The sequence below is a fragment of the Sesamum indicum genome, linkage group LG13 (genome assembly GCF_026168435.1).
Source record: "Sesamum indicum cultivar Baizhima isolate 11 linkage group LG13, ASM2616843v1, whole genome shotgun sequence".
NCBI lineage: Eukaryota > Viridiplantae > Streptophyta > Magnoliopsida > Lamiales > Pedaliaceae > Sesamum > Sesamum indicum.
Window position 1 is genome coordinate 9,522,632 of NC_142669.1, and position 18,184 is coordinate 9,540,815.

General features: G+C 29.7%; 1 protein-coding gene across 1 annotated transcript; it reads right to left on the bottom strand.

Moving 5' to 3' along the window:
- Positions 1-15,632: 15,632 nt before the first annotated feature.
- LOC105177026 (NAC domain-containing protein 72) lies at positions 15,633-17,067 on the bottom strand. Its single transcript, XM_011100040.3, has 3 exons — positions 16,777-17,067; positions 16,418-16,686; positions 15,633-16,319 (listed from the first exon to the last, which is right to left on the bottom strand). The coding sequence occupies exons 1-3, from the start codon at positions 16,955-16,957 to the stop codon at positions 15,819-15,821; spliced, it is 951 nt and encodes a 316-aa protein (XP_011098342.1). The 5' UTR covers positions 16,958-17,067; the 3' UTR covers positions 15,633-15,818.
- Positions 17,068-18,184: the final 1,117 nt, after the last annotated feature.

The following is an 18,184-nucleotide window of genomic DNA, read 5'->3' on the forward strand; positions in this document are numbered from 1 at the left end:
TGTTGGGCATACACCACTTCTCTTTATTACACCGTATAAACGGGCGATTTGGGGATACGGTACAGCGCCCGTATGTGGTCCCTGCATGTAGGGAGCCAATGGGAGTGGGGAGGGGAGGGCTAAGACGTCATTTCACAAGTGGGATTAGCGTAGCTGCGGCGGAGGCGATTAGGGCTTAATGATGACGCAATTAGTAATTAGAGAGCCCAAAATTAGGCGATTAAAAAACCGACACGCACGTGATGGAAGGACGAATGAGGAGGGGACACGTGGATGGGAATTCCGGCGGGGACCACGCAGCTACAGAAAAGGGCAACAGAAAATATATATATATATATATATTCAAGAATTTGGTTTTTGATAAGGTGAAGGATAAGCCTGAGTGAGTGTGAGTGTGAGTGTGAGAGTGAAAGTTGGGAGGTGAAATTTTGAATGGACAAGTACAATATTCCCTCTTCATCTCAAATCTACATAAATATTTCTTTTAAATACTTTTTTTTTTTGGCAGCTTAATTGCAAAATCACTTTTGATCAATCCTAATTCTTCAAGAGTTTAATAATCTATAATACGGAAAATTATTCGTTTAGTCTTTCAAATTTATTTATTCTTTAAATTTACTCATTTCAGTTTTAGTTCGATAACTTTCAAAATTGCTTAATTTTAGTCTTTCGACCCAATTTCTGATCAATTACAATATTTCAAATTAAATTTTATAAAACCAATATGCTATAATGTCTCTAGAACTTGGGGGTAGGGGGGGTTACTACTTCATTTAAATTTAAAAATTGGTCAAGAATGAACCCTCCACAAATATAAATTATTCTATGTACCACTTATAAATTTAAATTTGATTGTGCAAGTCAAATTTAAATTCTAGCTAGGTCCAATTTACAATAAAAAGGAAAGCCTAACAATTTATGGTACGAGGAATAGTCCCATCCTTACAATGTTGGTGGTTGGTATATATTTTCCCGGAATTGTCATTAATTTTTTCTTTTTCCTATTATCATAATTTATGTTGTGGAAATTTTTGGTTTTATTGCCAGCGCCGTCTCAAACTACTCCCATTAAATAATTATGGAACTGGTAACTTATTAATGTACTGATGTAATTATTCATAGATTATGAATATTAAATATTGAATGTAATAAATGATATAGAGAAGTTAGATCTTGAATTTAATTGGTGGGGTTGGGGGAGGGGGTGGAAGTCTTGTCTCTATCCCAAATATTTGGATCCGACCTTAAAAATGAAAGGCTGTTAGGTTTGTTGGGTAGTTCTCAATTTATAATTTTTTAGTACCCTGCATTTGAACGGTTATCTAAGCCGTACAACTAAACCTCACAAGTACAGTGAATACATATTTTCACGGTAAAGGAAATAAGGTATCTGTAATAGGTCCTATGACAGGTATACAGAGACACGTGGCATGATATGAATTATTCAGTCTAGATCGGCTCTGACCGGCCTATAGGAAATATAAGCGGATGTTGATCTGTCTGAGGGTGTATTACATACAGTAGGGGCGTTCTTACCCTTCTTAAAAAATATTTCAAATTTAACCCATCAAATGCATTCGGATCAAAAGTTTTAAATTTGAATCAGGTCTGATCAGATTTGTCGTGTGATTGATTTACAATTTTAAAAGGAGTGGTCAGACACATAGCAAGTAGAGTTACACTTACTGTGTGATTTGTTCGATTTCGGCCAGCTAAGAATTTTTTATTAAGTTCTATTAAACTTATCCTATAATTGATATACAATTTAAAAAAAAAAAAGAACCAATCATAAAATAAATTTATAATAATTTGATTGTTTTCGACCAAATCTGATTTAAATAAAAAATTTCGATTCAGTTCCACGTGAAAAGCAAATAGAAGCATTTAATGTGGAGGTTTACAAAGTTTAGTGTAAATAATTGTGTGTCCGAAAATCTTGTTGAAACTATAGCACACATAGGGGAGATGGGTGGGGTCTGCTGCTGGTTCCATAATGGACCAAGGCCTCGTTTGGGAGTCAAATCGTGCACTCCATTTTTATCATATCACACACACACACACACACACACACACACACAAATTCAAATCACAATTTAATCCGAGGTACTTATACTATGATAATGAGTGGGCATATCCTTCTGAATTATAGTATTTAAAATGAGCATAATGGCAACAAGTAGACATCATGTTTGATGTGGACCAATTGCCCCCAAACAGTGCTTTGTCCATAACTATTAAGAACACTACGTTACAAGGAAACATACAGTTAGACGGGACGTAACTAAATATTTAATTACAGGGCAAATTACGTCATTTTTTTTCTGATATTTTGATATAATTATAAATATTTTTTCATAGGTCGAGAACCTATCTATACCCTCCTGATATATAATAACGTTCATCCAATAATTAACTTATTCCGTTAGCTTCATTAATGTTTCATTCAAATTTTATATCTGATTGTCCAAAATGACCTTCCGGACCCTTAATTATAATTTACATACTTTTATTAAAATAAATTATATTATTTTTTATAATAACGTCCGTCTAACATCTTATTTTTTTTATTTATTTTATTTTTTTAAAAAAAAATCAGTAAGAATAAAGTTGACATGTCCATCTTACTGTGCAAGTGTTACATAATTATAACGCATATAACCAGTTATCGATAAATTCTCAAACAATAAAAAATATTTATAATTATATCAAATCTTATATAATTTAGAATTAATTACATGTGTAGAAGGCTTCTCCTTTTGTACAACAATTGTACATTAATTAGGTCAATTACGTAGATAAAGAACTTCCATAATTATGTTAAGGAAAATATTATTGTACTAAAATTTATTGTTATTTGGCTATTAATTTACTTTCGTAATAGACAATTAATCGAATTTGGTACGTTTAACGTACTAAACTATTGATTTGAAATTATTGATTTTCTTGATCGACTTAAATATATTTAATTTGATGTACCAATTTTTTTTAAATTAATAATAATAATAATAATTAATAAACTAATATTTGATATTTTAGTATGTCGAGCAATATCATAAATTATATGTACTAAAAATTGAAAAGTATTTTAATTTTTAATATATTCGACGTATAATTTATTGATAATTTTTGTAATTTATTGATGAAATTATAAATATTAAATCAATTTTTCGGCCGTGCGAACTTCATTTTTTTCCCATACATTGATTTCGACTTTCATTACCTGCTCAATTCACGATTTTCCCTACAACTTATTTCCACCACAAAAATATAAACTATTGCAAACACTTTTGTAATAAGCACCATATCTCTTGCAGCCACAACTGCATAAAATTACACATGCAAAATAATTTTAAAAATTAAATTCAATATTATTGTAAATTTATGATTATGCAAACAAAATTAATTAAATTTAGTAAGATTGTATTTCTATTGAAGGATTCAGAGTTATGAATTTCAATTCCTTAATAACAAATATTTTGAATATATATGTTTGTTATTTCTTTAATTGATTTAAAACCCTTCAATTCTAAATTTGAATTACGTTTTATTGAGTATTAATGAATTTTATTTATTTTTTAAATAAACTCATTTGAAAATTTTCCTCTAAATCGTTCATTTAAATTCAAAAAAATTCAATTTACTTCCCCATGACATGAGAAATAACAAAAATAAAAAAAAAAAACCCTGCAAAACAAATAAAAAATTACTCATTGTATTTAGAAAAATGAAGCAAATTACTCCTAATTATACATGGGGTACGTGATTTGCTAATTCTTTTTTCACAAGAAATTTTTTTACTCATTTAATGTATCAAATAAAATAAATTATATTCAATTTAATTTAAATTTATCGATAGAAATACACCCTAAAATTTAGTCGTAATCAATTAAAATATATAAAAATAATTATAAAAAAATCTTGAAAATATGGTGGGTGATGGGGGTGCATGTGGGTTGAAGTTGAATTGAAGATCCTTTTAATGACTTGTGAAAATAGGGTATCAATCCGCATCCGGATCAACCACAGCCTAACTTGCCCCATATGTTTATAGTGCAGCGAAATGGCAATTACGCCAGCATGTGGGGTTATTTATCAACTATTCCCACCTACATACATCCCTTCCCCATTTTTTCTTCTTCTTCCAAACCGTAATTATGTAATTACATCAATATTTTAATAAATTAAATAAAAATTAAATAAGATATTGATTCGATTAATACATTAATATAATTAAAAATAATAAAATAAATTACAATAAACTCACGTAAAGTTATACAAATATCTATGCATCCAGTACATATTCATAGGACCTGATGGAGGAAATACATTGAACAAGTCCAAAAGCACCAGAACGGCCTTGAGAGTTTAGAAATTACTAAAACACTCTAGGGGTTCATGTCTCTGTGAGCAGGAAGGGTGACTCGACCCGTGTCTGACCCAGCGATCTGAATTTTCAGCCATTGATTTGGAATCCGTTCGATTACATGTATGTATAAAAAAATCAATATTAAATTAATCCTCAAAATCTCTTGAACTTATAAAGTTATGTGAATGGAAATTCGGAGAATATAATGTGTCGTTGCTGATGACAAGTCAAGAGAGCATGTTGGTAAGTCCCTTTAAATATACGAATATTTATCCCACTTTATATAAGTTATTTAATATTTTAATTAAATTAATATATTATTGAATTTATTGAAATATTGATGGAATCATATAGATAATTATCAATTTAAAAAAAAAAAACACTTTAAACCTACGACTTTATAGATCATAGGATGGAGTAATTCTGAGAAAGGGTTGGAATTCATCAGTTAGGATCAGAATCGATTACATTTCGAAGAACAAGAAAAACGAGGCACGCAGGGGGTTTGATCTCGATCAATTTATTATAAGAGTAGTGTGGTTTTTCAGTTGACAATTTAATTAAATTTTGTGTTTCAAGAGATTGATGAAAATAAAAGAAATAAAATTATTAAAAAACAGTAATAAAAGAAAATAAAAGAAATAGAAGAAGAGATGAATCCATTTTTTTTATTTAATTAGCCTAGAAACATACTATTATGTCCCCATGACTAAAATATATACGGGAATTTATAGTAAAATTGTAAAATTAGTCCCATAGTTTAGGATCGTTCATATTTCACCCCACATTTTATGGGATTTTAAATATAATTCCATATTTTATTAAAAACTGTAAAATAAAGGTCAAAATATTGCAAAAAAAAAAAAAAAAAGGCCCCTACTACTAACAAATGTTAAAAGCAACGGCTGACTTGTTTTTTGACCCACGTGTACATAACTTTTACGTGGGTTCTCCACAGTTAGTTTTAATATCTGTTAATGTTTTTGTATTGTTCTGACATATTTTTGTTATTTTTAATAAAATTTATGATTAAGATTTCATAAAGATTTAAAATAATTCTAAACTGTGGGATTAGTTTTGCGATTTTCCCACAGAAACAAACACGCTTTTTCCTTGTAATGTGTAATAGTATGATAGTTTGTCAAATGTTTGAGATAGATATACCAAAATAAGATTTGGACAAACACATAATAAGAAATATGACTTTTGTTATGTTTAATTATCAACAAAAAAATGATGGTCAATATAACTCATGATCGCGTAATGATTGTTTATGCAAATGAAGTTTTAGCCATAGCAAATATTGGTTAATTGTGATTAAAATTTTAGTTTTTACATTAATTTTGATAAATATATTAATTTTTTTATGATTTTAAATCATAATAATTTATAATATATATAGGAGAATAGTTATTTTTAATTTTTGCAGTGACATTATAAGTTTTATATTATACTAATCTTATATTAACTGGAGTTAGATTAATTATACAAACATCCCTACGCCCTTTGTAAGGTTATAAGTATACTTCTTGAAGTGGTGCGGCTGTATAATATCCTTCAGAGGGTTTCGTATAAGTTTTTCCCCCTAAGAATTCATAAAAGTAAATTTCGATTATGAACAATCTCAAGGCTGTATTTATAAATTAGGGATAATTATATTTACACCATTTGATCTATAGTCTATTTACACAAATCATCCTTACTTTTTTGTAATTATAGAAACTGCCCCTGACAATCAAAAAACAGGGATAGTTTATGAAATAATATTGATATTTCTGCAGATATATGTGTAATTTTCAAAAAATAAGATTAGTTTGTGTAATGTATGGTATCAATATTTTTATGAGTGTATGTGTAACTTTTTAAAAGATATGAGGGGTTTGTGTAAATAGAGTATAAGTCAGGGATGTATATGTATAATTAGATCAGGCTATGCGGATATAACTTACCTTTTTATTTCATCACTTTAAAAAAAAAATTGTATACTATGAAATGATATAATAATTATAATGAAAATAGGATTTAGAGCAAAATTGGTAGTATTATGTTAGGGTTAGGAAGGCAGATATTGCGGCACAACAAAAGGCGCATTGCCTCAGCACTCTTGTGTTTAACAGAATGAGGCAAAGTCGCAATTGCATGACCCTTTGATTTCACATGTGATCCGGCCCGTCCGTTTCACATGATCATCCTTCTCTCCCACGGAATCTTCCATCTGTATCTGTTTGGCAGTATTTTGGTCTTCAACTGTATGTTGGGAAACTATAGCTTGCACTTGTTGTCATGCATACCAACTTCATTTTGACTAATTAGCAACCCCACGTAAGCCACTACAACTTATAACATACTGCCCGTCGCGGCACACTCGATGTCTGTGTATAATTTATAATTAAATGTGGACCTTTTATGATTTACATTTTCTGTGATTTGAGAAATACATCTAGTACCCCTGACATTGTTTTTGTCTAATGAATAGATCCAATGTTAGTTAAAATTCATCGAATTTATTGATATTAGTAAAATAAATTGAATGAAAATTTATATGTACCCCCCAATTGACATATTATTAGTGACTTATTGCAAGTTAAACGATTTTTTTTTCTAACCAAACTACCCTCATGCATTTTCACACGCTAATGCATGTGAGGACGTGTATATTCACCAGGGTAGTTTTATTAGAAAAAAGAAAATTGTTTAACCTGTAATAAGTCAGTAGCATGTCAATCTGGGGTAAATATGTATTTTCATTCAATTTCTTTACTAATACAAGCAAATTCAGTGAATTTTAACTAATAGATGATCTATTTGGTAGACGGTAACAAACGTCAGGAGTACTAGATGTAATTTCTCAAATTACAGAGAATTTATATGTAAATACATCAAACTTTAGGAAAGAACGTTGTAATTATTATTATTATTTTTTATAATATTAGTCTAATTCAATGAAATGGAAGGAAGATAAAATGAATTAATTTATCAAAACTACTTAAGTATTACAGAAAAATATAAATTAAAATTGCTATGATTAATTAATAAATATATTTTTCAATAATCATGCAAGGTTATTTATTGTGCATGAATTACTGAACAACTATATATATAGTGAAAGTATTATTAAATTAAACATTTAATTCTTTTCATTAATATTCAATATTTTAATAATATAGATGGAAAATATTTATAAAATTAAATATGAGATATACTAATTGCAATAAAATTTATTATTTTTTGAGAAAAAAATTATTATTATCAAATTACAAGTGCAAATATTAAACAAACATAGTACTTTTTAATACGTATGGACAAAATGATCTTTAACCAATTAAGTTTATTTAAGAAGTGATTTTATTAAAAATACCACCAATTTAGCTTTTATCTGCTTTTAATTTTTTTTAAAATATTATCCATTTTTTATTCTGCTACAATTTTAAACTTTTTCTACTAAAATCACTACTACAAAGTAGAAGTTTTCACGAACACTCCTTTATTTACTTCAGCATATATTGAGCTTGTAAATATTTTTTGTGTTCCATAATTTTTAAAAAATTATAAATATTATTTTTAAAATAAAATATGACAAAAATTTTAAATCACTAAAATAGTTTAGGGAAGATATTTTAATAAAATATATTTTAGAAAGTAAAATAAAATGTAGGGCTAATTGAGAAGGGTGTTTTTATCTTATCAATATCAAATTATTTTGTCAGGGGTGTTTTTGTTACCTTTCATACTTTAGTGGTGTAAATGATACAAAATACATAATTTAGAGATGCAAAATGTACTTAATCCTAATATGAATTCTCACTTTCAGTCTTTCCATCACTTTCTATTAGGAAATGACGTAAAAAATTAAATGCAAGTTAAGTGACCATTCTCCTCCATTTTAAAAAGATAACAGCCACGTGACTTGCATGTGTTTTTTTCCTCCAATTTGGTACAAAAGCTGGCAAGAGGACTAAAAATGTGACTTTTACAAGTTATGAGATTATTTTTAAAAAATCTCGTAAACAGTGCGGCTAAAAATATAATGGACCTAAGCTATCGGACGAAAAATATTTTTTATTTTATCACAGTATAAATGTAAACGCATAAAAAATAATTTTATTTTGATTTTTTATAGTGATTTTATTGAATAACGTACTTTTCTAAAGCTCTAACACATATATCAAATGGTTGCATAGTTTATTATATAATATTTATTGTGTATTTGATTTGACCGCTCAAATTTGATTTGAATAAGAATTTTTATGAATAAAGAAAATTTATATATAATTTATGATCACACGCCAAGCAATGTCAGACGAAATTAAGCGTAAAAAACTTGAATGGCTTATCCATAATTTCCAATTACTTGTGACATATCACCATATTTATTGTGATTGAATCATAATTACTTGCGTGAAGTACGTCGAGCTCTTCTAAAATTTGATATAATTATGAATGTATTTTATTATTTAAGAAATTATCAATATTCTTTTGATTGATAAAATTATGTAATCTTTGGATGAAGGGTTGAAATTATTAACTTTGCTCTTATTATATATTTTTTCTTTTTAGATAAAAAATTGTAAAAAAATTGGGCGAGGTGATGGAAAAATTGGACGATTCACCACAAAATATAAATATAAAATTTATGAAAAATAACAAATTGGGTTAGCTGTTGGGCGACCGTTCAAATCAAATAGAGTTTTCGTAATTTCTCAAAGAACAATGAATATTTGTAATTATGTCAATTATTATGTGAGCTCATTGTAATTTACACATATTAATTTTAATTAATTATATATATGGGTAAATTAATCGAGCCCCCCCTGAAATTTGATATAATTTTAAATATCCCTCATTGTTTGAAAATTTATCAATACCTCCCAAATTTTAATGGTCATCCAATAACTAACCCAATTTGTTAATCTATGTTAGAATTCCATCTATTTTTTAATAGTGAACAGATCAAAATGCATCTGTGTATTATAAATTATAATTTACTTATTTTTAAAATTTTTGTAACTTTTTTTATAATTTTTTAAAGAAAATAAAAGAAATACAGTAAAAATAACATTGACGATTCTAAATCTCAATTCAAAAACGATATAATTTTTATCAAATATAAAAAAGTATTTATAATTATACTTGTAATTTACCCTCTCTCTGTATATATACGTACGTATCATCTACGCCAATAAAATACTTATCTTGATTTGTGTGGATGAGGATTATTTAACTTTGGTAACAGCGTCCCGCCCTGCATTAACTTGGATTCATTGGATTTACCCATGATGCTGATGCTGATGGTGAGCCGACGTAACAAAATTCTTCTTCAAATCAGATTTAACCACGTCGGATAATTACATTCTAAGTATTGTTAATAATTATCATATGATTGATCGTTCATTTTGAGTTGTTATTACACGACAACTATAATATATTCATTTTTAGGACATTTAAATAATTTTATAATGTCGAGGTATGGAGGCGTGTTTAATAAAATTTTAAGATAAGAGCTTATGAGACTAAAAATAAGATATAACGGCTATGTATATACTTTTTAAAGAAAGTAAGAAGTTTATAACTTAATCTTATGGTTTTAATAAGTTTTGTTATTTTATCCATATTAATTATAAAATTATAATGGGCAAATTGCATCAATGCCCCCTGAAATAATGTCTAATTATGTCCACCGTAGTACACGTTTTGAGAAAATGTCCCCAATTTGCAACCATCATATGATGCATAGATGACATATTTCGGTCAAATTAGTATTTTTCAACGGCAAATGTCTCGATGTGTTATGGTTTGGAAAAAAATGCAATCTGTCTCTTTGTTAAATGAAATGTGTAAATACTCTTTTGTAAAAAAAAAAATAGCAATGTATTCCCTATATTATAAAAATATAACAAATCACCCCCTTGTATCCATGAGCGCATTACACACGACCCTCTAAGTCTGAGGATGATTTTTAGTTAATAAAATATTATTATATTATATATACATATTAATATGTATACTATTTATAAAAGTAATATATATATATATATATATATATCCATTTTCTTCTGACTCCAGCCGTCGATCGCCACCACCGCGTCTCCCCAATCCTTAGCGCCGGCCCACCCCTCTCATGCCACCCATCCAGATCTGTCCCCTGCCCATCCTCGCACCCAAATCCGCCCCGTTCCTAGTCCCGCCGTCCCTTGCCCTTTCTCCCCAACTCGTCGCCGTAGCCGCTCCCGTCCCTGCCGGCGCCATATCCCCTTCCGTCTCACTCTTTCTACATATACATGTATATATTTTAGATATATTTAAATATATATTATTATACAAGCATATATATATATTTCTATATATATTTAAATTTAATTATATACATTTTTAATTCTTATTTAGTTAAATCTAAATAATTGATTCAAATGAGATGAAAGTCTATTGATCTATTAGTTAAATTTGGACCTTATACTGAAATCAAGATCCAAGGTCTTTAAATAAGGGTATAAACGTTATTTTAAATTTTAAATTTAAAAAATAAAAATAATTTAAAAGGCGCTTGTAATTCATAAAATGCGTCAGATGGCATTTTACTTTACTGTTTATAACACAAGGGATAAATTGCTGCTTTATTTTTTACAGGAGGTAAATTGTTCATTTTTCCAAACACAGAGGATGTAAATTGCAGTAAACCCATTATTTTTTTAAATTATCAGTCATTGTAAAAATGAATTAAAAGTGGATAAAAAATGTCACTCCCCATATTCACACGACGAAACTTACAAATTTCCTTACTTAACACATGAAAAGTGTAATACAATCATCGTAACGAGGGTATCTTATGAGTTCTTTAAAGCACATTAGAAGAATAATTACTGTTGCTTACAATCTTATTGGCTATAAATTAAAATCGTGGTAAATACTTATGATTAGTTATGGTTAAATAAAAATTAATGCAAAAACTTAAATTATTCATTGTAAAAATTATTTTTGCAATGACAAATATTTTAGCGACGTTTTCAAAAATTATAGCCAACAATCATTGTGCGATTGTGGTCAATGGTTATGTTTTACGGCTATTTTTTTTTTAATCATGATAACTAATAATGATTAAATGATAAATTTCATGTGGCGGTATCTTATAAAATATTTGAAAACTTGTAAAATGTGGCAAAATATTTGGTAAAATGAGGTTATAAAATTTAAAAATCAGATGTTAGGTGTTTGCAAGCACTTTTAAGAATTTGTAACTTATTTTCAAGATTTTGAAAGGTTTCCAACATTTCAATAATTCATATATAAAAAAATAAAATAGAATCTAATACCGAATAAACTCTAAAAATATCTTGCAAATTTGTGGATTTTTTTTAAAAAAAATTAAATAAAAAACTTATTATAATTAATTTAGATAAAGTCAAACTCAATTTGAATTAAAAATTACCACCAAAGATATAGGTACAAATGTGGGTGCACAATGACTTGAAGATAGCTGAACTACTGGATTTCATTTTCTTTAATGGAAATGGAAAAGTCGCTGATCAAATATGTGCATTTAATGCCCAGTGCTAAGGAAGAAATGCGACTTTAAAGGGGTAGAGGTGGGGGGTGGGGGGGGGGGGTGCTGTTTTAGTTATCCTGATCCTGGATTTAAGATAATCTGAGCCAGACATTGCTTTCAGTAATAGCTATCTGTCTTCATTTCAGTTGCCAATTTCATAGACCATGACAAAACCTAAACAGATTTTCCCCACTTCTAACACTTTATGACTAATTCCTTGCACTTGAATTTTAAAATGGATTCTGATTCCAAAATTTAGAGTCAAATTTGTTAGGAAGGGTTCAATTCTTTCGTTTTCCCGTCCGAAATATGATCAGTTTTTATTTTGTTAGAAGAAAATTGCACATACACTCATCAGAAACGTCAGTATCATTTATACAAATCACTTCTGTTTTTCGGAAAACTACGGACACACCCTCAAGAAATGCCAGTACCGTTACACAAAATAACACTATTTTGTAGCTGTCAGAGGTGATTTTTATAATTATGTTAAAAAAAAAAGAATGATATGTATAAATAAACCACAAATTAAGAATTAATTGCGTTCGACCAGACGTGATTTAAATTCCTTATTCCGATATCATAGTCACCTAGCCATGAATCTCCCCTTTCAAAGGTGAGAATACATCTTTATACTATTTATTCTAACTCCAACCACTAATTAATAATGCGCATTATCTTATACTATGCTATTTGATAATACATCATGATTTTTTTTAATGAAAAAAAAATAATAATAATGAAAAAAGCTTTGTGGTTGTCATTCAAAATGGTTACTAATTTTGATAGTCATAATCCTATAAATATCCTATTGCATATCCAAATATGGTAAAGAAGGAACAACTTTTATCTCCATTCTTGTCCCTTCATTTATATTTTTTGTTGAAATATGAAATGATTCTCCAACAATTCATGTTTATGCTTCTGCTGTTAATGATAATGACACACTCTAAAACACCTATTTTTTTTTGTTTTTTTCATGACCACTAAAAAAGTGACGCATTGAATTTCCGATGATGTAGATACAGATACATCTTCTTAGTTATGTTTCTGCGTAGTCGTGCTCTGTACGGCACATAAGGTTTTTGTTGTAGCTCGAGTGGAGAAATTACTGGGGAACCTGAGGGAACGTCTGACCTGCAGCTCATAATAGGGTTTTTTTATTTTTTCTTTCAATGAGAAATTAATTAAAAGTTCTTGTTTACATTTTCAGCTTCTGCTTCCCGAGCTATAAAAACAAAGATTCTTTTTTTATTTATAAATAATTGTAACTAGTTTTTATATTTTTGTAAATAATTTAACACTCGTAGACATGTAGTCTGCATCTTTCTTAATTATTATTTTGGGCCAGATGATTTGACTTTAAATTTATTTTCTTTAAAAAAAATAATTTTTTTTTAATTTTTTTTAAAGTGCAAGTTGTTGCAAACACTTCCTATGTTATGTAACCTCTATATGAACTATTAGTGGAAAATTAACTGAAAAAATAAAGGGTTCATAAAAATGATACCCAATTTGGAAAAATAAAAGCAACTTGAAATAGATACAACATTGATTAGGGTTATGTAAATTAAATTGTTTATTTGTTTCTTTGTGGACTTCAATTTTGGATGGGCTTTTGCACTATAGAAGTAATGGATTGGCTAAAATTATTAGAAAATAAAAAATCTTCATTTTTCAACATGAGATGAAAGCCCATGTCCCCTTGAGTGTTAGGCTGGTTAAATATGTTGTTCTTGGATATTATAAAATCTAAGCCCGTTTAAAAAACGACAACAGTCGCTCAAAAAATAATCAAATTATTCGATATTCAATTAAGATTGATGGAACCAAGTTCGTTTAAATTCGATTTAACAGTCAAACTTGAACAAATTTTTTTGTCAAGCTGGACTTGAACTTGATTCATCAGTGTAAGACGATTATTTTAGTAATTCGCTACATCTGCGTCGCTTCGATGATTCAATCTTTCATTTCTTCTTTGGTTTTTTTCCCTTATTATGGACCTAACGGAATTAAATAAGTATGGATAATTTTATTTTTTGTTTTTTAGTATAGATAGAATCTAATACTCTAAAATATCATCGGGTACGGGTAAGGTTCAATATCCTAAAAATGTCTATTACGCATAATTATTTTGAAATTATTGAATAACCATAACCATATATATGCACTATTGCAATAACCATATCATGCTCGATAACACCTACTATTGCAGTAGACGACAGCTCCTATTATGCACTAGACCAACTCTTACTATATATCATACAACATCGCACGCACCTGGCGGGGTTCGAATCCATAACTTTTAAAATCATAGGGTCTCAGCTTCGTCAATTAAATTAGGACCTATTGACTTGTTTTTGAACTTTATCTCCGTTTAATTATTAATTAACACTCGTGGTCCATCATTTTGACAAGTCAAGATCATAATTTAAGTTTCTGCGAGTGATCATGTTGAAAATTTGAACAATTTGAATTTCTATTTTGTTGATCGACAGCTCGTGATATGCTACTATAAATTATTTAGTATATAGTCTTGTAATGTTTTTGCCTGATGTAATAAGAATTTGATTTATCCATTTTAAAAAATAAATATTATTTAATTCTAATGTAGATTGAAATTGCTCAAAATTTAATTTTTTTAAAACTGAAAAACAAAACAAAAATTAATGGGAAAGGCCCAAATAATATCTTTTTTTTAAAAATATAATTAAGTTAGGCCTAATGAATATTGATAGGATTTAATAGATTAATAACTCTTCAAAATATCATTTAACCCTCTGCCTTAAAATGATAAAAAATCGCGTCTTTTTTAATCGAGTCAGGTTGTGCGACTTCATGGATCCACCAATCCGTTTTAAAGATTGTTGATTCTAAAATTATACGACGGTTACCATCAAAGACATGGATCCGTGCACCTCATGGTGTATTGATCTTCTATAAATATTAATGGACAACACTATGCATATGATATCGAGATCTAACTCCTCGACCCAACTTAATTTATTGTAAAATTTCATCTAATTTAAGTATCGAAAAAATTTAAATGAAGATTGAGGATTTATCTTCCGTCAAGATCCTATGCAGAATGTCTTTTTTTGTTTTCTTTTTTGGAAATAAGACTAGGAAAAGATGGGTGTAGAAATTTCAAACAAGAAAAATACAAAATATCTGTAAGATATTAATTCCTGGACTGAAATTCTTGTGAGAATTGTGTTGAGCATATTCCCGTGGAAATTAGAATTATTCGAATTGAATTTGATAAAATTCAGATTATAATTATCATACCAAATTCATTTCCCACATGCCATTTTGCGGCTCACATATTCTATATTTCAATTTTGTTTTTGTCAGTTTGCTTCCCATGAAATTGTCTTTTATGCAGTGCCAGTGTTTTAATTTGAACCGATGTTTTGAAAATCGTGTCCGATAATTTTTGAATTATTGGTCCAATCGATCCGACTGAATTAAAAAATTGATTAATTCAAAACATGTTATATATTATATAAAAGATTATAAATACTTCATATTTTAATATCCGTATAATAATAAACTCATTCTGTTAGTTGCCGTTAAGTTTCAATCCGATTTAAATTTGAACGTTGCTTTGTTTTATTAAGTAATTTGTTTTATTTCAAATATGAACGTACATAGGAGCAACTTGCAAATGAACATTCTTATTTCTGAATTTCTTGTAAATTTCCATTTTTTGTAATAATAAATTCCTTTCTGCAAGAATATTTATTATTCATTTTTAACTCCCCAAAAATTAATCATATTTCCTTGGATCTCTCCTCAATCTGGCGAAGACAAAACTTTAGCCCAAAGAATTACAAGTATTTACACAATCGCCCCAAACAATCTTCTCATGCTAATATTACAAATCCACCCCAAAAGTATCCATTCACACTTTCACTGCCGAAACCCCGACCCTAGGGTCGTTTGGGCCGGGTACCGGATTCCAAATGGGTCGAGCGATCCGGAAAGTCCCTGACCGAACCCGGTCGGAAAGAAACCCGAGTCGTGTACCCGCTGATTGTTCACAAGCCCGGTCTGTACGTCGTCGTCCATAACAGCATCAGGGGCATACATGCCATTTCTCGTCTGACCATGTTGGGCCTGAACCTCTTCGGCCCAAATAGGGCCCAGTCCAGCAAGAGTAGCCCAATCAAAGTTCCATGACCCCAATCGCTGAAGATTCATCAGCTTCTGATCTTCCTGCTCAAAATTCTCGAGAGAATTCATCTCCGGAAACGATTCCAAAACGTCGTCGTGCTGAGACGAACACGACGACTGCGACGGAGACCCGTGGCTGTACTCCTTACTCTGTCCGCTGCAAACGACGGGCTTCTGCCCCCCTCCGCCGCCGCCGGAGTTCTTCTTGTAGATTCTGCACAACACCCAATCATCCAACTAAAAACAAGAAAAAAAAAACAATTCCCATCAGCATTCATCACAAGATCATCAATTAACATTGCAAAAAAACAGCAAAAATGTAATAATCTTTCTACCTTATTGCCCCCATTCTTCCTCGGAGATTCAGAGAGTCTGTATTCATGCATGATCCAGTTGGTTTTTGTCCCTTTCGGAGCTTTTCCGACGTAGAAAACAAGAGCTTTCTTTATCCCAACTTTCCTTCCCTCCGTCGTAATAATCTTGTCGGTTCCAGTTGCTTTCCAGTACCCGGACCCGGCAACCCTGTTGGGCCTCGACCCATTCGGGTACTTCCTGTCTCTCGGGCTGAAAAAATACCATTCTTTCTCTCCAAATAGAGCTTTACCTGCAACACAAAAACAGAAACTTCAATTACATCCCAAGAAATTCACATATTCACACAAAAACCCGCAAGAACAGTACTAAAAATAGTTACTTGGAAGATCCCAGGGGTCGAATTTGTACAAATCGACATCTCCAATGACTTGCAGAGGAAAATGGTGGCCTGCAACTTTTCTGCAGAGGTACTGCACCAGAAGCTCTTCATCCGTCGGGTAGAACCGGAAACCCGGCGGCAGACTCAGTTGGGAAAGCGGGTCGGTTTCTGGGACGCCCATTTCTCACAGTGATGATCCGGGTGGGTTGCACCGCTTAACAGAGAGTTCTTCCAACTTGTAAATTTCAAGAATCGAATTTCTTTTTTTCTTTTTAATTCTCTGGAAAACAGGAGCTACGAGATTATATATATAAGAGGAGGGGAGGAGATAAGCAGAGTGGTCGATTTCAGAGAAGGGGGCCCACCGCATCACCGTTTAAAATGTGCCATGTAAAGGGTGTTTGGCGCTACCGTGTGGCCGACCTTATCCGATGTTAAAACGGTGAGTGCCCTTTAGGCCAAGTTCATGCATGACAATTAATATCAAAACTCACGATAAATATACACACTCACATTCTTTTTTTTTTTTCTTTTACGTTGATAATTACATTTACATCTCTAATTTATATTTTTTTTATATAAATTATTCATATTTTTTATATAATTATAAAAATCATCTAGCAAAAAACTAAAACAATTTATCTAATAATATTGATATTTTTAAAAAATATAACTGCAATTTTCTAAAAAATATTGATGATTTGTGTGAACATTGTTGACATTTTCGGTGGATGTATATATAATATTTTAAAAGATAGGAATTATTTTTTTAAATAAACCCAACTTAGAAATATAGATGTAATTATTTTTTTTTCTTTTTATCTAGTGTAATTATCAAAATGGGGTCTAGTGTAAATAATGTATTGATGAAATCGATGTATTGCTCAATTTATTGAGATATTAATAAAATCATATAATTACGGATTTCAAAAAGAACAAAAAGTCAGTTGTAATCTCATTATTTTGTGAATTTTGTAATTAATCAACTAATTATTATCATAATATACTACTATATATTGAAATAGATAAAGATTCAAGAAATAGCGGGATTCAAATTCGTGATATCGTTGGCCGGAGCATCATTTGTATATAGTTATTTATTCTTCTAATATTATTTTTTAGGATTAATTACATATAAATTCTTTTAAAAATATAAAATTACACTTTTTTCATAAAATTTTTGAATTTACACTTACATCCCGTTCAAAAATAAATTATTTACACTAGACCACCTTTTGTTAGGGTTTGGATAAAAAATGCTAGTGTTGGCAAAAAAAATGATATAAATTTTTTATTTTATCCGTATTTAACATTTTCATATAATAATTTGATACTTATAATGGGAGAAAAGTAGAGGTAAATTGTAAAGGTCTCCCTTGAGATTTAACATAATTAAAATAACCCATCA